Source organism: Lycorma delicatula, chromosome 6 (assembly GCF_047948215.1).
Source record: "Lycorma delicatula isolate Av1 chromosome 6, ASM4794821v1, whole genome shotgun sequence".
NCBI lineage: Eukaryota > Metazoa > Arthropoda > Insecta > Hemiptera > Fulgoridae > Lycorma > Lycorma delicatula.
The window spans coordinates 148,201,509-148,227,063 of NC_134460.1; the positions used below are offsets into that span (position 1 = coordinate 148,201,509).

At 36.3% G+C, this 25,555-nt stretch overlaps 1 protein-coding gene across 2 annotated transcripts in view; it reads right to left on the reverse strand.

Annotated features, from left to right (window-relative positions):
• CdGAPr (GTPase-activating protein CdGAPr) overlaps window positions 1–25,555 on the reverse strand; it is a 446,242-nt gene that overhangs the window by 365,811 nt on the left and 54,876 nt on the right. For both annotated transcript variants that reach the window (XM_075368778.1, XM_075368777.1), the window contains exon 2: window positions 22,974–23,100. In XM_075368778.1, the coding sequence (XP_075224893.1) occupies window positions 22,974–23,078 (105 nt within the window). In that variant the 5' untranslated portion in view covers window positions 23,079–23,100. The remainder of the gene's footprint in view (window positions 1–22,973; window positions 23,101–25,555) is intronic.

A 25,555-nucleotide genomic window follows, 5' to 3' on the forward strand; every position in this document is an offset into this window, starting at 1 on the left:
CTATAACGCCTGAATCTATAATTATAATTTATCAGAATTATTCTAACATTATAACGTACAGTGCGGGGGTCCTGGGGGTGGAATCCTTTGAGTAGATGGGAATAGCGACCGAAACAAGCTGTGCGGTTGTCCAGGGCGCCGGTCCCTTGGCCCGGAATTCTGAGCGGATCCAGTCGAATCCCTAAGCCCCTGAGTTGGCTCAGGGATGGACTGACGTGAGCCCAGGTCCAGGTTCTGGCTAGACGAGCCGGCTAGTTACTTATAAGTTAACATGATAATGTCAAAAATAACAAAAGCGTGCAGGTAAAGCGCATCGAACAGGTGCACCCCTCATATCCGACTAATCAGTTCAGGTAAATGACGTCGCATTGTATGATTTTTTTTTTTTTTGACAGAGAAAGAGTACAGTACGCTTATTACAGTACATTTTGTTCGATCGATAAAACATAATGAGAGCTTACAATCTTACGTATTTAATACGTAAGATTTAAACGACACACTTTTTCTCTAATAGATTAAAAATCGCAGTGATATTCAATCTTTCAGAGAAAATAATTATTTCACGCTTTTTACCTGTTCCATATAAAGCATAGAAGTATTAGACGCACCGGTCGATTTCTTTCTCCGAGAGTTATAAAGAAAAATTAACACGAATAAAAATAATAAATTAGCTTAAAACAAATATACATTTAGAAACTGGAAATAACGTTTTGAAAATATTTGTACGCAATTTACGTTTTGTCGTTTTGTTGCTCTGTGAGCAACACTACACTGACAATAAAAAATTCAAAAAGACAAAAAAAGGCTTGAAATGATAAATTAAAAATTAAGAGCCAGAAAAAATTAATTTATAAATTGAAAAGAATCTAATAATAATTGAATTAAAGATAAAACACACGAGTTGTAGTTTGTTGTTTTATCGTGGATTAGTAAATTTAGTAATGGAGGAAGTAAAAAAGGTAAAACCTGTCGGGGAAGATAAAGATTGTAAAGACGTAGAATGTATAAAAAACAAAATGAGATTAAGGATATCCTTAAATAGAAACGAACGGGGAAACGCATTGAAGTTTTAAAATACATCGAAATAAGAAAGACCGATCTGCGATATTTGATAGTTTAATTTAAATGAAAATTAAAATTAACCTAGCAATTAACATTACGAATCCTAGGATAATTTGTTAAAATTGTAGGAAAATTTCCGTTAATGGTAATGTTTCAATTCCGTTAACGATCATTTATGAAAACAATAGATAAAAAAAAAAATTAATGTACATTTTAGAGAACCGCTAATTTCAGTAAATCTTCTTGTCTGTTTCATCGTTTTACTATTTCCGTTGGTAAAAACATCAGAGATAACGATTTAAAGGGTATCGTAACTGCACGTCTTCTTCATGACAAAGCTCAAAGCCGCGTTGAAAAAACTTCTGTCAAAGCAGATTCTCAAACTGAGAAAAGTCTTCGTCAGACTCTCCGAGTTGTTTTACCCGATATTAGAAGACCGACATTTTTAAGCGTGAATTAATTTACTCGTTACCGAGGTCTCTTAGAACGGTACAGCGGAAAACGGGCCGGCCGGTTTTCCTTTACCGTACCGCGTTAATTTTGTTAACTGTGCTGCCGTACCGCGTACGGCGGAACTAGTTAACAAAATTCCGAGTTTATGCGGGATAACGGTACGAGTATGTATTCCGGAGCGTAAACTTAGGCGGTATAAGTTTATCACCAGCGAGACGTTTCTTAGCAGATGTCTCAGTAGGAAATTACACGAATTTTCTACAAGTCCCAAATAAAAGAACAGAATTTAAATAATAAATTACATATTAGTGACAGTTAGTTACATATTAGTCCTTATTTTAATTGAATTTTTTAAAAAGGTTTTTCAAATTTAAAAATAAAAAAAGATAATAACAAACTTTAGAAAAAGATTTATTTATCGAATTAAAATAATAAATAAGCCGCGAATTGAGTTCTTACGATTTCTCTATCGGATTACTTTCAAAGTGTTCACGAAAGATATATTACCGTGAAATTTGCAGAACTTTACAAACCGTGTAAGTTACGTCGCTTGCACGCGATCGGTGCTAAATTCCTTGAAGAAATATAGTAAAACTTTCTAGAGAAAATACTAGAGTTTCGTAAAAATCAATCGTTCATTAATAGGTGCAAAACGAAGGAGAAAACTGAAGTTCGGTTAGAATGGGACGAGCAATAAAAATATTACGAGGTTATTATATCTTGCGTAACCGTCCCGAATTATTTAGCGAATGACTAAAGTATGACCTGCACGATACCAAATTCAATCAGATCGTTTTTTCTTAGTAAGTTGTTTGTCACGCAACGATTATTATCTGCGTAATCATTATTATGACTGAAATCATTCGAAGATTTCGCGGAAGCACACTACAACGACGATTGTAACTAGGATAACGTTTACGGAACGTAACAAAAATATTTACAGTGCCGATCCATTTTAAACATGTCGGCTGATGGAATAAAGGACAATTAACTACAGTTTAATACGAGGAAAATTTAAGCAGGACGAGAACGTAACGATGCGATGTAAAAGAAAGACAGTAAGCTATGAAAAACAGAATTCTAAGGAAGTCAGGTTTTCTATTCGACTAGGTTCGGCACAGGGGAGATAACTCACGCAGAATGATGAAGGCTGATCGGAAAAATACAAACGATTTGGAACGAAACAGTAACTATGATTGGGACGTGGAACATTAAAGCGATGTTCAGGATATAATAAAATATAAAGAAAGTAAAACAAAAATGAAAAAAAAAAAACTAAATAAATAAAAACGTTACATCTTTATTTAATTATTTTTTAAATTACCTTTAGTTATCACTATGTCAGCCAGCATGTTATAAATCAAAAGAAGCAAATTATAAATACAGTCCTGGGCAAAATTAACGCATCACTTTAAACAATTTTAATCGTCTCTATCGTTAATTTAGTTGAGATTGCAAGTGAAGTGATTACACGTTTCGTATTACTAGTCTTACAACTCATATCAGCCGATAATTGTTTTTTCATGCGTTTATATTATTTAAACATTTCATATCTCATTTTCTACACTTTTAACAGCATACAGCGGTCTGTTTCTTCGTGTTCTGCCGGTTCGAGTGTGACCTTCAAATTTTTTTGAAGTTCTTATTTTTATTTCTGGCATTCTTCAAGGCGAGTAAAGTACAGAAATACGAACAAGATTTTAAGTGAAATGGAAGTCGTTAGGGCTACTACATTACTTGATGAGGGTTACAATCGATCCGCTGCCCCGTGCCTATACGTACTCCATTTTCCGGGAAACCAACTCTACAGCTACAGGCCGGTATGAAATGGGAAAAAAAGGGCAAAACCACAACAGATTCAGCGGCAGTGCAGCATAAGACTTCAGCCGCCAGGAGCAAGCGGCATTAACGCTTCACTAACCGAACCGGCCGTCGCCCACCGTGAACCGCTAGGAAGCGCCTTCAACACCACTCCAGGCAAAAAAAAAATTCCCAGCGGACAACCCCCCAGGAACCAGGGCAGCAGCCGGCCCTGGGACTTATGCTGGGGCCAAAAAGCCCCGACGACCACCACGACTGTAACTCTGATAAGGGTTACAATCAGAGATATGTCGCTCAGTTCTTCGGAGTATGCCGATCAACTGTAAGTCAAATGCTGAAACGATTCAATGAGACCGGTAATCCCACGAGGAGACCGGTGCGAGATCGTCCACGCTGTACCGATTACAGAAGAGATCGTTTTTTGGAAACGGTTACTTTGAAAGTCGGAAGATTACAAGCGTCGAACTAAATAAACGACTCCGAAAAACTACTTGTATCTTAATATCGTCGAATGGACGATCGAAGAACGAAAGAGAGTATCGTTCACGGATGACACTTGAATACGTTTGCCGTCTTCGAATGGACGGCAGGGGACATGGAGAAGGCCAGAAGAAAAATTTGCTGAACGCAACGTTTCAAAAAATGTCCCGTTTGGAAAAGGATCCATAATGTTTTGGGGTGGTATTTCTTTCGATGTTCGTACCGACCTAGTCGTAGACCAAGATAAAACTTTAGTTGCAGACACCTACATAACTGACCGTTTAGAAGTACGCGTTGTATCTTTTGCTCCATTTATCGGGAAAGAATTTAATTTCAGGCGTGATAATGCACGATTTCGTGCTGCTAGAAGGGTTTAAAGTATCTTGATGAAATAGGTGTCGACAGTATGATGTGGTCCCGCCGCTGCCCAGACGTAAATCCTAACGAGCGCGTTTGGGTTACGCTTAAAAAAAAGTGTTTGACAACATAATGCGGTGAATTTTCAACAGTTGTGTCATATAGCAAAAGAAGAACGGGGAAAATCGATCAGGAAGAAATCCAAAACGTGATTCGAGGTACCCCTGGACGAATGGAAGCAGTAATCAACGCGAAAGGTGGCCGTACTCGTTACTAAATTAATTAAAATAACGTATCGATTAAATAATGAGTTTTGTTAAAATTCCTTTTTATTAAAACTTGTTTTTAATGCGAATTTATCTTATTTTTGGTTATTTTTCTTTTTTACCTTAAATCTTTTTTATAACACTAATTTTTGGTTAAAGAATATCTATACAAAGAACAGCGGTAACAGAAATGAGCCAGATATAAAGATGAAAATGAATCTTTTTACAATTACCGAAAAATCTTAAGCGATACGTTAATTGCCCAGGAATGTACGAGTATATATCAACCGCTATGAAATATAGTATACCATTATCATATATTTCTGTGCAATAATAACAATACCGATAAATCTGTAAAGTAACCCGTGTAGGTAGGCTTAAATAGGAGTCAAACAGCAGCCATGACATAGCTTAGTGTTCGTTCAAACATATAAGTAGTGGGTAGAATAGAAGAGAGAAGTTTTCAAGCGACGGGGCTTTTACGCTCTTATGCTCGTACTTTCATTATATATGCTATAAAATATAATACACCGTCACATATTATCTGATCTATACAACCTTCAAGCTCATCCTACCGGCTATCCGGCCATATACCTTAATATACGGTTAAAATATTCAGAAAAAAACAATTTGTAAGACATATTTAATAAATAAATAACTTACGCCAAAATCTCAAACCTACCAGAATAAAATAACAAAATATTTTCTATCGCGTAACCGCTAGAAGGAAATAAATAAAAATATTAACGCGCTCGTTAGGCTAGCCTTAACGTAAGCGATGTATTTTTTCTATACGCTTATATAAAAACAAATTACCTAACGAATATATTTTTTAAATGTAAAAGAGTTTAATTAAACGATAGAAAATAACCGGTTACACCAAATAATTATAAAAAGCAATCAAAATAACGTAAATTTAATTACAAGTTGTTGAGAAACTGGAATTGTTCAACGTAAGTTACACGATGAGGTAATAAACGTAAAAATGAATTATAGCACTTTAAATCAAATTATAGTAGGGCTTTCCACGCTAAATGCTCAAAACTACTACAATCCTTACATCTTTATCAGTCGGCCTGACAAGAGATGATTATCTTTACGAATGGCTACGCTGTTTACGTAAGCGATTTGTGATTCGTATCGGTAGTCTATGCACCTAACACAGATAGGTCTGTATCGCACTCCTAACTCTTAACAAACCGAATTTCATCAAAAGTTGGAATTTTTCTAATGAAATATTTTGATTTAAAATTAAAAATATGTAAACCGAATTAATAGTTGTCTGTAGAATTAATATGAGCGTAAGAGATTAATTAATTTTTACTTCCTTGTATGAAGTACAAGTACAAAATTTCGGTTTTCAGATTTCAACGGAAATATCCATTTTGACTAGTTTCGAGGAGACATCTGTACGTACCGTACGTATGTATCTCGCATAACTCCAAAACGATTAGCCGTAGAACGTTGAAATTTTGGATTTAGGACTGTTGTAACATCTAGTTGTGCAGCTCCCCTTTTGATTGCATTCGACTGAACCAAGTGTCCAAAAAAGCCCAAAAATCAAACCAATTTGCATTTTGGATTTTTTCTTAACTGCAGTAATAAGCCCTCATTGAGAGATTTCCAACGATGTATCATAAGTGGTACTTATTTTCATCGGTTCCAGAGTTACACACAAATAAAATTTTAATTAATGAAATATTTGGATCTTAGGAGTAGGCACATCGGTTCGAATCAGACTTCATCTCATTTTTTTTAAATTTAAATATATTGATTTATTAACAATTATTAACCTCTGATTGTAAAGAAAAACTTTTACGATGAATTCAATAAGAAAAAAAGAAAAAAATATCAGAAGTTATTAATGAAACAAAATTTTACGTACTTTTAAAAATCTATATATGTAATTTAAATTTAATAGGGCATACAAGGATGTCGTGTGGTGTCCAAATCAGAATTTTTTAACGACGAGAACGGGAACCGGTAAAATTTACCGTGATTTCAAAACAATCGCCAAAAATAAACGTGTGGTGCGGTTTGATGTCCGATCATGTGATCAGCCCGTTCTTTCATAAGCCCGCTATCACAGGGATGAATATTTATACGTGCTACAACTATACGTTTTCCCGCAAGTTGACTAAATCGAACAAGAAATTAACGTTCCTGTAATCTTTGATGCGCCTACACTCTTTAGGCTAGGCGTTCAACGCGCTCCCAATGAAAGATTTCCTAATCGTCGATTGGTAGGGCCGTTCTGCTTTGGCCTTCGAGAAGCCCTGACTTGACACCCCTATACCTCTTTCTATGGGATGCGTTAAAAATGTTGTCTACAGTGAAAAAATCAGTAATGTACATTTAAGACAACGGATCACCGCTGCTATTGCCAAAGTTACGCCTGCGACGATCCAGCGGACCTGCGCAGAAGTCAATTATCGGCTGGATGTTTGCAGAGCGACGACGGAGCTCATATTGAAACATTCTAAGACGTGTAAAAAACGTTTTGAGTCGATGAATTTAAAAAAAAAATATTCGTTTGATTACCTCTGTAGCGGTTTCTGAGATACGACTTTTTTAATTGCTGCAACCTTTTTCGATGACATGTACATTAACAAGATAAGAAAACGTTAAATTCGTTAAAAAATACTATCCAAATTGTACCTGGCCAAACAATTCCTCTCGTAAAAAAACAATTTCGATATCTATAAATTTATTTATAACCCGCCGAGTTAGCCTAAAAGTTAAACTCGTCATAGCAAAATCGGCTGATTTTCGACGTCGAGAGTTCTAAGGTTCGAATCCTTGTAAAGGCAGTCGCTTTTATACAATTTTGAATGCTAAACTGTTGATACTGATATTCTTTGGCGGTGGGGTTTCGATTTACGGCACGTCTCAGGAACGGTCGACGTGAGTCTGTTCAAGGCTACATATTTATCGGTACGTTTATACCTATAATGGAGCTACGTGTCGCCTAGCAAGCCGGGAGCGGTAATTGCGTTTCGCTAAACGCACGTAGACCCGGATATAGCTGGAAAACTGGTTGGAGAAAAGAACATAAATTTATTTAATATTACCCAATTTTCGAAAATAATTACTTACTCGATTCAATTTTATTAACAAAGAAAGAAACGTTATGCTTATAGACAAACATACGTGTTACACATATTGTGCGCGTGACTATATACGAGTAAGTTTACAAATATGCAAGGTGGAATGTACGAATACAATACCACGTGAGCGACTTAAAACCGAACCTACGCGGCTCGAATCGCAGATCTTGAGTCACATTTAATGCTGCTGCTACTAATGCCGCTATATACATCCGATAGCGACATTAGTAGCAGCAGTGTATTTCCTTGTGTATTCCCTTGTATCGATGTCTCTTGTAAACTACTAACGCTTCACAACAGTATAGTTTCGTTCTTTGTAGTCGTGTTTTTCTAAAACGTCTTATTCGATCGAGGAAAGGATCGCTGTTGGGGAAGGCTTCAACATGCGTTCTCGATCCTTACGAGAAACGAATCAAATACACCCGGAAAAATTGCCGAGGACCAGTATTCCAAGTGTCTGCAAAGCGAAGCAAACACGATTCGGTTAAATAACGCTGTCGATGTACAGATAGACCCGATGTTGTATTTCACGTCAAACGAAAACGGTTTCGCTTATTTGGATAAATTAATTCGCACAGATAGCTAAAAACCCTCACTGAAAACGAACAAAAAAAGACTTTCGATTTGAGCGTCCGCTTCAAGGAGCTTGGTGTGCTGTTCCTGATAACCGTATATCGGGGTCGATATTTTTAACCCGACTGCCGATACGAAAGTGTACCGTATAATTTTCGAAGAATACAACGCTCGGTTAATAGATCGTGAAAAAGAGTACGGGTTCTCTCGACAGGGCGGGGCAACGTGTCGCATATCGAACGATTCACTAGCGCGCGTTCACGCGGCCTTTACAAAAGAACGAACTGTAGGCTGAGGATGAAGGCCAGTACGTTCCCTAGATTTGTCTAGTTGCGATTTTTTCTTTCGAGGCTAATCGAAGGTTACAGTCTACGAATCGAAACGCCCGCACTATCGATGAACTGAAGGCGAACTTTCAATAAGAAATCGACGGCAATGACAACAAGCGTTTTACATAAGGCGACTGCTCAGTACGATCAGTACTGCTCAGTATTATTAAGTGCATCGCTGCTCACGGCGTTCACTTCGAACATCTTTTGTAAAAAAACGTACGGAAAATACGTTTTAAGTTAATACGCTAATATAAGTACAGAATTAATTAACTTTACATTCTCCCATTTAATTTATAAAACGTTATAAACTGTTGTAACCGTGTTTAGTCTGAGGCGGTTCCGTGTTTTAAGTTGGTCACCTGATATAATGTTAAGTACTTTTTAAAACAAGAAGCTGTTGTAGGCGACCTGACAAGAAAAACCAGTCCCTTCTGAAAACGGTATCGCTACACACACACACACACATATATATGTGTGTGTGTATGTTTTGTTTTTTTTTTTAATTCATGCCAGGCTTGTTAAGGGAAGTGAGAAGTGAAGAAATTTCGGGTTATTTGAGATGAATGTATTACATTGAATGCATCAATACCCCCAGTGCACTCGAAAATGTAATCAATCACCCTGTTTACTATGCTGTAAAATTAACATCATTACTCCTAGAGAAATAACCCTGATGCTTTACCCGACTCAAAAGCATAAGAAAAAGTAGGACCGGTAGCGTAAAGAAATAAAAGTTTCCTATTCTGGAAGGAAACAACTCGTGTAAATACGTCTTCATGTACATAGCGGACAAGATAAAAGCAAAACCTGAATTCTTGTGTTATCTCACTGAAATATAGAAATACTGGAAGGGGCACTAGCGTTAGAAAGTCCGTGCCAACAAAGATAGCTGATTTAGAGGTATACCTCTCTTTGTCTACAGTCCGTTCAAAGTTTGTGACGATCTCTCTCATAACAAATCACAAGTTATGTTTCATAATTCAAGTTACGGTAGAAAGTTTTTATAAAAACATTTATACGATACGATGATTAACTCAACATTTATTTAATATTCATAAGCGTTGAAATTTTTCTATTAATTAAATAGAATTATGAGATTTTATCACTTAATATTAACTTCTAAATAAGCAACCAATAAATAGTGATTTAAGAGTAAATTTTATAAAAATGATTGACGGATATTTTTAATACGATTATTTTATAACATAAACAAACAACACGTAATCATATCGCTATGATAGTAAATGTTTCATTCACTGTAAAAATAAAAATTATTAAAATCGTGAACAAGACAATTAAGTTTTTAATGGAATCACTTTCTGAAGGGACGGTACGTTAGGTACAATGCGCATGCGCTGCACTGTGCGACAATGACAACTACACCTCTAAATCTATCTGTTTCACGTTCGTTTTCCACTCACGTTGGACATGAGGCAGTTCCCATTCCAGTATTTCTATATTTCAGTGTGTTATCCTCAAAATTCCTTTGTAAATTTTATTTACAAAGTTTAATTGCAATATACGTATAACACTCTTCGGTGGGAAATCTGCGCGGACGTTTATTAGCACGGATGATTACTTCCATGTGCCACAACGTTTTGGGGAACGAGCTTTCTTTAAGCCCAGCTTATACATACGTTCGTTCCTACATCATCTCAAAATCGGCTACAGACGCAAGGATGAAACGTCGATAAGAGAGTAAACTTTGATTTTACGTAACAATTATAGCTACCGAATATTTTTTAGTTCAACTTCTAGTAGGAAATGTTTCACGAATTTTTTTCCGGTAAAATCTGTACACCTAAATCGAGTAATACGAAAAATGTATCTCTTTCCCCCCCAAACATTAGGCTTTCTGTACCTAACGCCATCTAAAATTTTCACAAGTCACTGCATCTCATTTTCTAAACCTCTTCTTTTTTCTCATAAAACCGTCTGGGAATTCTCTTTGACATCAACTTACCGCAGTCGCTGATGATCTCTAATTTCGTCATTTAAGCAAAAGATGTTTAGTTCTACACGAACGTCTACGTTACGTCGCCTGTTATAGGAGCCGTTATAGGTCGACACCGCCTTAAAATCTTCATTTCTTCGCTCTGTAGATGCTACCAAAGTATATTTGTACACTATTCATTACACAAAAAATAAGCAGGAACCGACCTGACTTCATAAAAATTTCACAACCGTATCCCTACGTACTTTAATATTATCTTCATCCTCAGAGATAACGGTTTGGTTACCTGCAAATAAAACCGAAAAGATGCGCTGTCCTTCTCGCATGTCAAAGCCATTAAACGGTAAGGAGGTATTAATCCGCCGGCGGAGAACATATATAAGTTCAAAAGAACTGAGAATAAACTACACCCTAACCGGAGATTCAAGACCGTCTACTGCTTCGCTCACTCGTATTCCCGGCCGTAAACATTTTTGAATCATGATACGTAGTTCCCGAAATTCCGACCGAATGAATAATTGCTTTAAGAATTAACGTGCCCTTTTCTATCTGAAAAATATTCAGTTGCGTTAATAGTGACGAATATAGACTAATTAAAAAATTTAAGGCTGCACTTTTTACGATTAAGACTGAGAAAAACTAATAAAATAATAACGAATTTAAGATCGACGAGATACATGGTACCGGATGGCCTACGGAGATCAGTCTATTATTTAGAGAATGTTTAGTGTTTATTTTGCTAAGAATAAGCAAAATCGTTCGCATTAATACAGTGCGGCACAAGGAAATGGGAAATGTTGAAGTACTTTCACGAAAGTAAAATAAGTGAATTTACAAGTTTTATTGTTGAAAACAAAAAGTAAATTACATGCCCCGATACAAAAAAATTTCAATTTCTAAAAACAATGTCCGTAAGATGACGGCCGTTCGAACTTATGCGTTCCTGGAAGCGAAAGCTGAGACTTATCGCGGCATTTTGAAACACTTCCACGGCAATTCAAGGGACCACGTAGTTTGATGGGTTCACTTCCTGTACAACCTGAATTTTGTAAGGGTGAAATTTCAAATTACTGTGGAATATTCGGCGGACGGTTGTTCGGTTTAGGTTCAATGCTGCTGCGTGTGTCTTTGCCGATCGCCGTGGGTTCATTCCGATCGAGACCCGAACTGCTTCAACGTTTTCTGGGGTCCGCAGAGATCGTCGACCTTCTGCTGGTTTCTTTTTTAGAGCTGAACCCGTCTCCTCGAAAGTCTCAATCCGTGTCTTGATAGCGTGGCAAGATGGAACGCGACCGTGACGTCCTAAGTTGTAATGACCTCGGAATTCCCGATGAGCAGCAGTCACGCAGTCGTCATTCTTGTTAAACGCCTTCACGGCTAACGCACGTTGCGTACCGACCTACCGGTCCACCTTCGCTAAACGGCAGGTAGTTGTACACAGTAGGATGCCGCTCCCATCTTTCTACCGGCTCCTCCGGGCTGCCACTACTACTACTTTCTAAATTTCCCGTTTTCCCTGGGCCATCCTGTACAATTATCACCATTTTTCACGGAATTCCGGCCCTTGAAAAATTCCTGAATTATTTATTTCATTTCGTGTTCTCTCTGCGGTTCGCTACGATCACCACGCCTTTGTCACGACTCCCGCTTTTTTAAATATCTTGATCCTTTACTTCGCGATGAAAATATCTGCGTTTTACTTAACGCTTACAACTTCATATTAAGGATTCGAGTTCTTTTACAGGTAATTTATTCTTGGAATTTATAAATTTAGGCGTGGACGGTACCGCCTGCAGATCTATCCCGATTTCCTGGCCGGTGATAATACAAAAAGGGCTACGTTACCGAGTATACATTCCATCATAAGTTTCTTTATATCGAGTAATACCAGGCCCTTTTTATAATATGCTTCCACGGCAATTTTACGGCGGTAAACATCGGGGTCATGCGTAACCGATAACACAGTAATAGTCTTAAACCGTAAAAAAAAATTACGTAATGTGTAAATAACGACGACAATAATAATGCACAAATTATTATACGTTCCTCGCTACTAAATTGCGTGAAAAATGAAAGTTAAACGGACACACAAACGTTGAATAGAAAGACAAGAGAAACGCTTCTCCAAAATAATCAGTACTACGAAGAAACTATTCAAAATAATTACAAGTACGTAACTATCGGAGTATTTTTATAATATTTCTAACTTGTTTATCGGCACATTTCAAAACGTAAAACATACAACCGCTAGAATATTTGAAGCAGTGTAACCGATCGGTTTTACGAACAACATGATTTAATGAAAAATATTAATAACAATACCTCGTCGATTGTAACGAAGCGATACAAAATAAACCGCCATCTGTCGAAATAAGAACACTATCACTGCTGTTGTACTTGTTCGGTTAACCGTAAATTAATGGATACGCATTAATAAACTATTAGAAATAATAATAAGTTTAAAAAAATCTCCTTGAAATAAATCATATACGATAACAACACAAAAACGTACTCACCGATACAAACAAACGCCTAACGTACGCAAACACTGAATATTATATTATAGCTATCGATCTGATGTATTACAAAAACAAAGTATTTCAAAACACTACACAAATAAATTTACATATAAATATACGTATTTTTTTATAAAGTAATATATTTATGATTTTGCATATCGAGTAGCCAAGTCAGTATTAAAAAAAGAAAACGGATGCTCCCGGCTGGATGGCAATTTATTTTTTATCACATAAGAGTTATCACACGTTCGCACGAAAGAAACCGCACAACTAAACTAAGTTTTCACACTAACTGTAAATTTAAAAAGTGAAGTTTCTTACTACGCGAATACTTTTAAAAAGTAGACAAAAATAAAAATGATATCACAAGTTCAGAATTTCGTCCAACGTGTAATGTTGTAATGTATATATATATATATATATATATATATATGTATATACACACACACACGTATATATATATATATATATATATATATATATATATATATATATATACATTATATATATATATAATATCGTGTGTGTGTGTATATACATATATATATATATACACACACACACACACTTTAAGATAAAACCTTAAAATTTAGTAGCCTTTTTATTTGAAAATGTAATCATCTTATATGAAGAATGATAAAGGTAATTTACTCCAGCAAAAATAATCAGATTAATATTGTACTTCAAGTTTTATAATTTAACAAAAAAATAGATAAACATACTCTGCCCGTGATAAAAAGAATGAGCTTCGCTGAACGATTATTAAAACGACTGAAAAGCTAAAAAATTTACTCGTATGTTTGATCTTTTCATTTGGTGACGACTGGATCGAGTTATTTACGAATTAATTTCATTACAGCTGTACAGCGTGGGAAACTCACATTTTGCAACATCAAACGATTCCTATAGGATTGTCGTTACTGTATACTTTTGTTGCAGTTAGTTATAAAATCGAAACATGGTAATCGTTGTTTATTTCCTAAAATAAGTTGAAATGTAGATCTACTATAATGTGTTCAGCTTAAGAGCTATCCTAGCTGTTGTTTGCAGTAGCGAGATTTTACTGCAGTGTGTGCAATTGTGAACTTACAGTAATGTACTCATTTGTTAGTCCTCACCAGTATTTATATAATATTTATCGTCTATCGTGTAAAAACACGATCGCTGTTAACATTTTGTTAACAGTGATAGAGCTTGTTGCAAACCGCAATAAGTTTGTCCTTGAAAAGTGTCCATACAGACAACAGATTTTCGGCAGTAGGGGTATGCATTGTTTCAGATGCTTCTTCACTGTCGTAGTGTGTTTGTTACTGTGCCTGTATCAATCAATATATTATAATGTTTTTTTTTGAAAACATCGTGTTGTGTTTTGTTTACTAAAATTATCGGCATCGTTACAATTTCTATTTTTACATTTTCACTCGTTAAGGTATTCTGTTTCTTTAGATTACAATTTAACGTATGATACTATCATAATTTCAATCGTGGAAGGTGGAATATACAAGAAACCAATCGGGGGGAGGACGTAAACTTACCTACAGCCAGACGAGAGAGTAACCCACCGGGTTGGTCTAGTGGTTAACGCGTCTTCCCAAATCAGCTGATTTGGAAGTCGAGAGTTAAAGCGTTCAAGTCCTAGTAAAGCCGGTTATTTTTGCATGGATTTGAATACTAGATCGTGGATACCGGTGTTCTTTGGTGGTTGGGTTTTCAATTAACCACACATCTCAGGAACGGTCGAACTGAGAATGTGCAAGACTACACTTCATTTACACTCATACATATCATCCTCATTCATCCTCTGAAGAATTATCTAAACGGTAGTTACCGGAGGCTAAACAGGAAAAAAGAGAGGGAGAGACGAGAGAGTCGTTTAATGTTTTTTAACTTTATGAAAAATGAAGCATAAAATCCTTCTTAAACAAGTTCAGAAACTCCGTTCAAAACAGAGTGAAATTTAAGTTCACTCAGTAGTATTCAAAAGATTTTAAGCTAAGCAAAAACTAATCTCAATAAGTACTACTCCTTAAAAAAAAAGCGTAAACTAAAAACAACTAAAACGTCCCTGTGATTCGTGAAACTATTTATAATTTTCATATTGAAAAAGGTGAACGCGTTATTCTTCGACTACCATTATTTTTGTCTAAAGAGAAAATCAATTTTGAAGGAAGCCTTTGGTTTTTATGGAGTAACATCAATGATTTGGGGTTCAAATGGTGAAAAAAATATAGAAAATAGAACCGAGGCTACGTTACTTAAGAGTTATTAAAGATTAACTATAATAGGCCTATAATTTACACGGAAGAATCCATGTACATGTCAGTCGGTACGACTGGCATGTACATGGATCGGCTTGGTACAAGCCGATATCGCGGAGTGATGGCTCTGACCGTAACCTTGCTGCTCCGATGTCTAAAAGCAAGCGTGCTTACATTGTTCACGCCGGTTCCGAAAACGACTTTGTTAAGAAAACTCTATTTATATTTAAATGGGGTACCAAAACAGGAAATTATTACGACGATATGAATTCTGATAATTACGAGCGGCGGTTAAAACAACGATTAATTCTTTTTCTTCCCTCTAACTCGGTCACGGTCATAAATAATGTTTCGTACGATAACATGCATCTGAACCGCGCTCCGAATTCGAACACGCGAAAAACAGACATGATCGATTGGCTTACACAAAATCACGTGTCATTTACGAGTGCAATGTTGATACCAGAACTGTGCAGTTTAAGTAATATCTATCGTATATCTCGTTGCTGTGACGACTGTCGCGCTGATCTTTTGTGAAGGTTAAGTAAATAATTAAGAAGCTTAATTCGGAACAATTTTGAAAAACAATTTTCTGAAACGAATCTTACGTCGTAGGATTTCTCGAATAATCAATTTTTGTGACGCGGACAAAATATAGGGTTAAAAACGAACAACATTCTGGAGCTGCTTATAAGAAGCAGAAAAGAGAATAGGCAGAAAAAAAAACGAAAATTAACGGATTCTCTCAATAACTATTAAATAAACAAAAAGAAAAATTATGAAAATGTAATCGAAGAAGAGGTACCAAGAATCTGTAAAAATTGATGAAAGCAATAAGTCACGATTTAGAACGAGAAATATTTTAGATGAAATCATACTCGGAAGACAAAATAAATCCGAGAATAAAATATTAAACGTCGAATCATATCAAGGAAAATGGGCAGCGATGATTACTGATGAATTACGGACCGCTATTGTTTTTAAAAGACCCACTAAAATAAACCTAAATGAAAACATTTCACTTGACGCTCCTTCTCGTCACGAAGCGTCCAGAAAAATTAATATTTTAATTTCGCTTGCATCACTGTAACTACATTTTATTAGAGTAAATGGATCGATGAAATTTTAAACAAAGAAACGTAGTCGGTAAAATTCTGCAAAACGTATCTAATTGATATCTCAAATACAAAATCCATAAAAAAAAAGACAGCACATTATTTTAAGGATATTTTTATAGACGATGGACTTGAAAATACAGTAAAAGAAGGTTACGCTTGCAGAAAATTTAAATTAAGAGCCAAGATATCAAGCTCATCAAAACATCAGCCCGAGAAAAATTAAAAAGCAATTTAATTATGAATCTAAAGATGAGATTCAACGTACAATGTTTTTTTAGCGCAATGGACATTGTTCATCGCGGAAGAAAGATTTTATCGATTAAATGAACGCATTGACAAATTAAAATCAAAATTTTATATCGGAAATTTAATCGTATTTTCGTTTTTTTTTTTTTTTTTAAGAAACAGCTTCTCCACCGCTGCCTAGATTTGTATATAGCTTTGAGCGATAATACAGACGCCGAAATTGAAGGTATTTAACTCTACGATGAATTGTACCGAACACGCCAATTGATAGTAATATTGAAATTTATTCTAAAATATAGTTTAGCACCGAATTTTGCCGGCTGTGATAATTCTTCAAACGATAGCAGCAGTGCCGGTAGCAACACGAGAGAGAAGTTTCTCCAAATTGAACATAATAAAAAAATTACTTGAGAAGACCGATTTCTCAGAGTCTGTTATCAGGATTAGCTACAGTTTCAATAGCTAAAACTCTCAAATTTGCACAGCTATTAAAAGATTTTACATCAAAAAAAGCTACGAGATATTTTTAAAGTTTTTGTTTATTTTACTTTATTTTTTAATAGGTATTTTTATTTAATTCTTTCTTAAATAATATACGTATACCGCATTTCTTTTTAAATAAAAAATGTTGAACTCCACTTTGATTTATTTAATCTCCGACAGGTAATAAAAAAAAAAAAATGATAAAACATTCTGCCACTCTACTACCGTTTTGACGGTTCACAATTCATTCATTCGTGTTAAATAGAGAAATAATCTTCTCTAAAACTACCGAATTTTCTCATATTTTTTCAGAAAAGTTCTAACATAAGCTTTACGTAATTGTTTTGTAAGAATTAAGATTATATTTGTTTCTATAAATGAATCTCATAACGAAATTCACAGAAATAAATATCAATTTATGAAAAAAAATTCATATAAACGTGCATTTCTTGATGCCGTCAAGTTATCGGCAAAGCGCTTTTTTCAGATTCATAGTTTTCACAAAAAATATGATAGCCGAAAAGTAAACGTGAGAAACATGTAACATGCTAAAAAAAACCAACCGCATATCCACGATAGAACGAATGTATCGACACAAATTTTGGCGCAGGGACTGGAAGCCTATGTAACTAGCATTTTGCATGCATTGGCCTCTGTTACAAGCAAACTAACACCACTGTCATTTTCTATATGACTTTTGCGGTAGGGAAATAGATAAAAAAGTTTTCATAACTTGCTGTAGCGTATGTAATTGTTGAGTTCTGTTCTAAATTATATATTGATTTGATCTACGACTACTTCCTGTTATATAGTGACTAATAATAGCAGAATCATTCAGGAATGAAACATCGACTAAAGTGCTATTTATGAATTTTTGTAAACACGACACGAAATTCTAAGAATTTCATTTACTTATTTTTAATCTACTCTAACCTCTGCAAAGAATCGTATGTCACATATCGCTTCTAATTATATTCTAGAAGTGGTTATTATTGAACGTTTATTGCGGTGTATATATAACCTATTGAAGAGAATAGCTGTTAGCGATTTATTTTTACTATTTGTTGTGTTATTTTCATTTAAGGCTTTGTCATAAATTCAGTCGTTTAAATTTTTAATATTTCGATACGGTTATTTTCTTTTAAAACGTACAAGTTGGGAGGAAAAGGTATAGCAGCTCATATAGTCAGGCAAGGAAAATTGTATTCGATGTTTACAATTTCTTTTTACAAAACGATGCCGAAACCGGAATAGTGAGGAATACGGTCGCTCAAGCTACAAAAGTATCAAAACGAACGGTCCAAAGAATTACAGCAGACGAGAAATCAAATGCAACTGAGAAGCGCCATCCGTGTTCGATTCACAAAGAAAACGTGCACATCGCCCAATAGTGTGTGCAATTTAGATTCGTTTGACCCGGACGCTTTTCACCTACTGTGAAAAGAATTATGCTAAAAGCCCGCGAAAGTAAATTAATTTCAAAGGGAGTGAAAGATCTTTAAGGAGAATATTACGTAAAATGGGATTTAGATTGAAAAAACAAAAGACAACTGGAAAATACTGATACAACGGCACGACATTAAAATGCAAAGATGAAAATTCTAAGACACATTTCCGTTTCGCGAAGAAGGAAGACCGATTGTATACACAGCTGAAACCTAAGTTCACAAAAGACATACGACACCAAAATCGTGGGTAGACACAACAAACCTTCAAGAGGGGCTGAAAACACCGGTATCCAAGGGCTAACTATTAATAATTTTTCATGCCGGCTGTAATAAAGGATTCCTTAATAATGCTTTAAGATCGATGGATTCCGAAAAGTACACGAAATGGTTACGGGTGAAGTGTATTCCCCAACTTGCCACTCGGTCGACCATGTACTAGATAACGCCTCGTATCACAACGTTCTGCTACAAAAGCAGCTAAATTTTAACTCTTTAAAAAACTTTTATGATAAAACGGTCAGCCGAATTAACTGTTCTCCAGCTATGACGAAGACTGAATTATTTGATATAAAATTACACAAAGAATATCAAAAGAAATTTCTAACGGATGACATTTTCGAAAATTATGGGCATACAGTTCTACGGTTGCCCCCTTATAGCCCTGACTTGAATGCCATTGAAATGATGGAATCGAGTAGCTAAAAGTAATACAACTTTTAACATGTTGGACGTTCTTAAGTTAGCCGAAAAGGAATTTCATAACGCGTCTGAAGCCGAGTGGAGCAATGTCTGCGAACATGTTATCAACGTCGAAAAACAATACATTGAAGATGAACATTTATATGACGTACACGTCAACAATTTTATAATAAATGTGAATTCAAAATCGGTCACGAGCTCTTTGAATCTACCGACAGCGACTTTGGAATTTGCGAGCGACAGAATAAAGCGAGTAGAAAAAATAATTATTTAAGTAGGTTAAAATAATAATATTAATTGGGATGCTAAATTAGTTTTAATTAAATAGTATCGTATGTCGTATGTCGTAAGTCCTACGCAAGAACTATCGCATGAAAATAAACAAGAACAAAACAAAAGTAATGAAATGTAGTAGAAATAACAAAGATGGACCGCTGAATGTGAAAATAGGAGGAGAAAAGATTATGGAGGTAGAAGAATTTTGTTATTTGGGAAGTAAAATTACTAAAGATGGACGAAGCAGGAGCGATATAAAATGCCGAATAGCACAAGCTAAACGAGCCTTCAGTAAGAAATATAATTTGTTTACATCAAAAATTAATTTAAATCTCAGGAAAAGATTTTTGAAAGTGTATGTTTGGAGTGTCGCTTTATATGGAAGTGAAACTTGGACGATCGGAGTATCTGAGAAGAAAAGGTTAGAAGCTTTTGAAATGCGGTGCTATAGGAGAATGTTAAAAATCAGATGGGTGGATAAAGTGACAAATGAAGAGGTATTGCGGCAAATAGATGAAGAAAGAAGCTTTTGGAAAAATATAGTTAAAAGAAGAGACAGACTTATAGGCCACATATTAAGGCATCCTGGAATAGTCGCTTTAATATTGGAAGGACAGGTAGAAGGGAAAAATTGTGTAGGCAGGCCACGTTTGGAATATCTAAAACAAATTGTTGGGGATGTAGGATGTAGAGGGTATACTGAAATGAAACGACTAGCACTAGATAGGGAATCTTGGAGAGCTGCATCAAACCAGTCAAATGACTGAAGACAAAAAAAAAAAAAAAAAGTATCGTATGCATTTTTGGTTATAAATATCATCTATATTAAACTGACAATGTTTTCAGTCTGCCTAGTACCGTGCCAAATGTTTGCCGAATGCTAGTAGTTCTTTGTGCCAACTTACGTGCCGATAGTTCTAGATTACCGTTACTGGGCAAACTACTACGTAGTGTACGTACACCTAAAAAAAAGAAGAAATTTTTAGTTTCAATTTATCAAACAGAATCGGCTGCCATAAACGGTTATTTTTGTAATGATTATTTTTTTAATTTATTTTGAAGTTCCGTGCTATCAGTATATTCTAATCACTAAATTTCAGGTATTGACTTCACTAAGGTGTATTAATCTCAGACTGGAAAATATATGGATTTCGGAAAAATTTTTTGTATTTTAAGCCAAAAGTAAAGCAGTTTTTTTATATTACATATGAAGTTTATTAAACCAAATATATGTTTATTAAACCATATATATATATATATATATATATTTATTATACCAAATATATTTTACCTTTTATCGAGGTAAAATCATAATCCCGTCGCTTCAGAATTTCTTTGTTTTCTAGACGAAAAACAGTGAACTTTTACAGACCTATTCTGAAGCGAACTCTTTATATCTCAGAGAGTTTCGTAGAAACCGAAACGAATGACAGTGCAAGGTCAAAACTACAGGGTCATTCACGGGAACCGGATGTTTTTGAAGTGGGTTGTACTCGGGCGTTCGTGGTGGAGGGGCACGTGGCTGGTGTCTGACGTTTCCTTTGTTCATAGCATTTACATTTTAGTCGTTGAGATGGAGCCGTGGGCGCTAGACCAACGCCTGTACGCGTATGACAGTTTTGTGCGAAATGACGAATCCGTAACTGCTGTTTAGCGAGATTTCCGCCGTCAGTTTAATATCCATCGTAATGCAAGTGTCCCTTCTCGTAACACAATATCGCGACGGGTAAACAACCTTCGAACAAGCGGTTCAATATTGAAGAAAAAACCACCGGGTCTCCGACGAACTGCCAGCACTCCGGAAAACATCGAACGAGTAAGGGAAGCCATTGTCAGAAGCCCACGCCGCTCTATTCAGAGGCATTCAGCAGCGCTTCAAATGAGCACAAGTACGGTAAGACGAATTCTGCATACAGACCTGCATTTCCATCCTTACAAGATAGCCGTCGTGCAGCAGTTAAACGAGCAAGATTTCACGCGCGATTACAATTTTGTCGACAAATGCTTACCGTTTTTGAAGAAAATGAAAATTTGTTATTGTTAATGAGTGACGAAGCCCATTTTCATTTGAATGGCTTCGTCAACAAACAGAATTGCCGGTATTGGGCAGAAAGAAACCCTTATCAGCTTTACGAGAGACCACTTCATAGCCCAAAGGTGGCTGTCTGGTGTGCAATAGGAAAGGTCGGTGTTATTGGACTATATATTTTTTTTTTAAAAATGACGCTGCCGTAACTGTAACAGCTGATCGTTACATCGCGATGTTGAATATGTTTTTCATCCCCGAGTTACGAAACCGGGGAATCGATTTTCAAAATGTGTTATTCCAGCAGGATGGAGCTACAGCGCACACAGCGAGGGCAACGATGGCTGTTCTCCGTAACTTGTTTCCGGGACGGATCGTTTCCCGATTCGGCGACATTTCTTGGCACCCTCGGTCCCCCGACTTGAGTAGTTGTAATAATTTTCTGTGGGGGTTTCTGAAATCGCGTGTGTACGGCAATAAACCGCGTACATTGGAGGACCTAAAGATCGCAATTGGTCATCACGTCACCCAGATTGATGTAGACATGCTGCAAAGAATTGAGGCCAGTTACCGTGAAAGGCTACAACAATGAGAGAGAGAGAGAGAGAGAGAGAGAGAGAGAGAGAGAGGGAGAGAATTTTTGGCGTGAATTCTGGCTTTCCACCGATTGCAGGGATCCATCTAGCTTCGACCGCAAGCTTTTCCACATATTACTTTTGTCCATAAATCCATTTTTATGGACATTTTTATTTTTAACAGCCGAAATAAGCCTTTCTAAAACGGTTTCGTTCCGTTTTAGCAACGATTAGCAGGTGAAAATTCGATTCGTTAGATTTTTCACTTTTAAATGGTGCTGCACATCCAACGTTCTTCAAACAGTGTAAAACTATTTTGTAGTCGATGTTTACGGTCGTTACTGATATCATGACCGCTAATCTGCCGGTCTTGCTTAACGTTTTCACGATTTCATCGACTTTTTCGGTCATAGGCTGACAAGAAGGAGGTGCATTATCAACATCAAAAATGCCTAAACCGGCTTTGTACCACACGTACTGATAACCGTATCATATCCATAAACATCACAAATTTTTTGAACAAATTTTATTCGCAATTTTCCCTTATACGTAATAAAAAGTTTATCAAATCTCTTCATTAATTTCACTCGTTATTAAGACTCAAATAAATTTTAAATAAACTAATAAAATCATAACCTACCTAAAAATATTCTGCGATATGTCATCTTTCAAAATTCACAAAATTCTTGTCAGATTTGATAAAAATTAAAATGATCCAAAAGCCGGGAGAATATGAAGAAAATTTTCCCAAACCCCAGCATCCGTAGCCACACTGTAAACGGGCACATGATAAGAGAAAGAATTATCGACTGAATTTACATCTAAAACAGCAGACTGCATTTCACATAGTCACACTTCGGTCCTTTCTCAGAAACAATAAAAAAAATAAATTAAAAATTAATAACAACGAGTAATCTTACCATTGCACCGGTTTGGGGCAGAATATCGGTCAGGCCGCGAGCTCGGCGCGAGCCCCCTACAGCTGCCATTCCCCGGATCAAAGGCTGCGGCGGCTCTATGAACATTTCTTAACGACCAAGCACTCTCCTGAGAACAAAAATAAGAATAATTCATCGTTCATTAAGCACTATGAATTTTCAATATCTAGAATAATATTTACAGAAACCGATTCTAAATATAAACATCGCAATTATTAGGTTAATAAATTTTTCGTCGGTTAACAGGCCGATAACTTTTACAACCAGCGCGATCGCATCGAGGATGTTAGCAGCAATCTAATTAGAGTAATTTACGCGATTTTTGCTTTTCGGAAATTCTTAAGAGGGTCTGAAATCAATCTATTACGGTTATTTATATTCTGGCATAATTATTTGTTAGTTATGCCGTGTTTTTGTGAATACGGGGAAAAGATGATGACTTTTTATTTTTAAAAAAATAAGCTTTCCCTGTAAGAGACTGAACGTAGTTTTCTTTTTAGTAAACAGAATAATTTACCGGCGCAGCTCATTCTATGTAAAAATAAAGAAAAAAGTACTTATCAAAACGCGTCTGGAAACGATTCGTTAACGAGTTACGGCTGGTGAAAAATTTCGTCCAGATTTCAACTCCTTCAGTGAAATGAAGCCGTACAAAACTTCTTGGGTCGTAAAAATGTAATCTAATTTGATTTTTTCATATGAAATTCGATTTGAAAAAAATGAGTTCGAGAACTGTAACTTCAGTAGTTTTTTTAGAAAACCGACGAAAAATGCAAAAAACGGGATTCGAAAACACACTTATTTACTTTTGTCTTGTAATAATTGTTAAATTACACCTAACTGTTAAATTTTCCTGGAAAATGATTTTTATCGATAACCAATTTTTTTTCAAAACACTAGGAAAATGACAAAAAATAAATAAATTTGGTAATCAAAATTAATAAAAGAAGTTTCAAAATACAAGTAAATAACTTCATACAGGATAGTATCTAATCAACTTTCGCAGCGGTATATTTACGTTCTGTTAAAACCTATGATTTTTGTTTAAATCTAATTGTAATAAGACCTTTCTTTTACTTTATTTGTAGTATTCCGTTTAGAATTGAATTTCCTACAAGGTTAATTTAAAGAGTCTTGGTTTGTCTGGCATTTCTCCCACGACTACCCAATTCGATCTCCGTAAAGATAAGACCGAATGTCCGTGCAACAAACGGCTACTGTGCCTCAAAACGGTTTAGCGACCAATATCCTAATTAGCTCCTAGAGCTTACCTATCGGCGTGACCGGAATCAGCGTGGCGCCCTACACCGTTCGCTTGCGTGTCCACCGCTCACTTGTGATATATTGCTAAAACGGGTAGGCGCACCCTGTCTATATACTATAATATATGACTTGTCGATAAATTAAAATTTATTCCGTCAAAGGCAGCAATTTGCTGCCACGCCTAGGTCGCTGAATGCCAAGAACCTGTCCACCATATTATAGCGCTTGGAGCTATATTTGACCGATGGCCAGCCATTTCTCGAGGGTAGCTTCCTACAGCATGCGGTAGGGGTCTTATAACCCTTAAACTACTAATGCCGGTTGAAAAAAAGCAACGGCATCAAGAAACTTCCACACGGTCCGACAATGCGGCTCACGCCACATTGACTCGCAACTTATGAGTGGCCAATTTTCCCCTTGACCTCTAAGTTCTAGGGTGGCCTGAGTTCTGTCCCCAGAACTCAGGAGATGGGCAACTGTTCGAAATTTAGATCCGATGCATTGCGATCACCGTTTCGCTCCGGTACTGGCCCGGCTCGAAACCGCATCCCAAATACCTCGGCCTCCCTACCTCTTCGCAATTTCCACATGATCGCCCGAACTTTCACCCCTAAATCGATTGGGAGAACCTATCCTAATACAGCGGTAGCCTCGTAGGAAGGTTGTTTTAAACACACCAGTACATAATATTAAGGCTCTGCTTGGGCACTCCTTAAATTTTGAATAAGCGCTCGATTTCTTTGCAACCTTTGCGCCCAAACGAACGCAGCATAAGAGGTCATACTTTCGAAGACACCTCGGTACATCATGTACAGATGACGGCCCGACAGCCCGTAATCCTTTCGAGCAATCCTCCTAAGCCTGTGCATCACAGAGACGCATTAGGCAAGTAGCGTCCGCCACTACTTGCCTAATGCGGTTGCTAAACAGCAACTTCTCATCAAACAAAACACCTAGGTACTTATGAAATCTACCTCGGCTGATTACACAGCCTTTATACTTAATATGGGGGTTGCGACTGTACAATAATTTGTCTGCACCCTTGAAAAGCATAAAAACTTCGTCTTGGGCACAGAAATCATTCAATTTTTCATGTCCATCCAGCCCTATGCGGTTGACAAAGCGTGATTAGTCTTATCTGTTTACTGGCGATTGTAACGAAGTTATTACAACCCAAACGTAAAAAAAGCCGTTTTTGGACTCGCGTTTTTTGCGTTTTTCGCCGGATTTTTAAAAACTACTTAATTTACGGTTCTCCGACCCATTTTTTCGATTTGTGAGATCGAATTTCATATGAAACC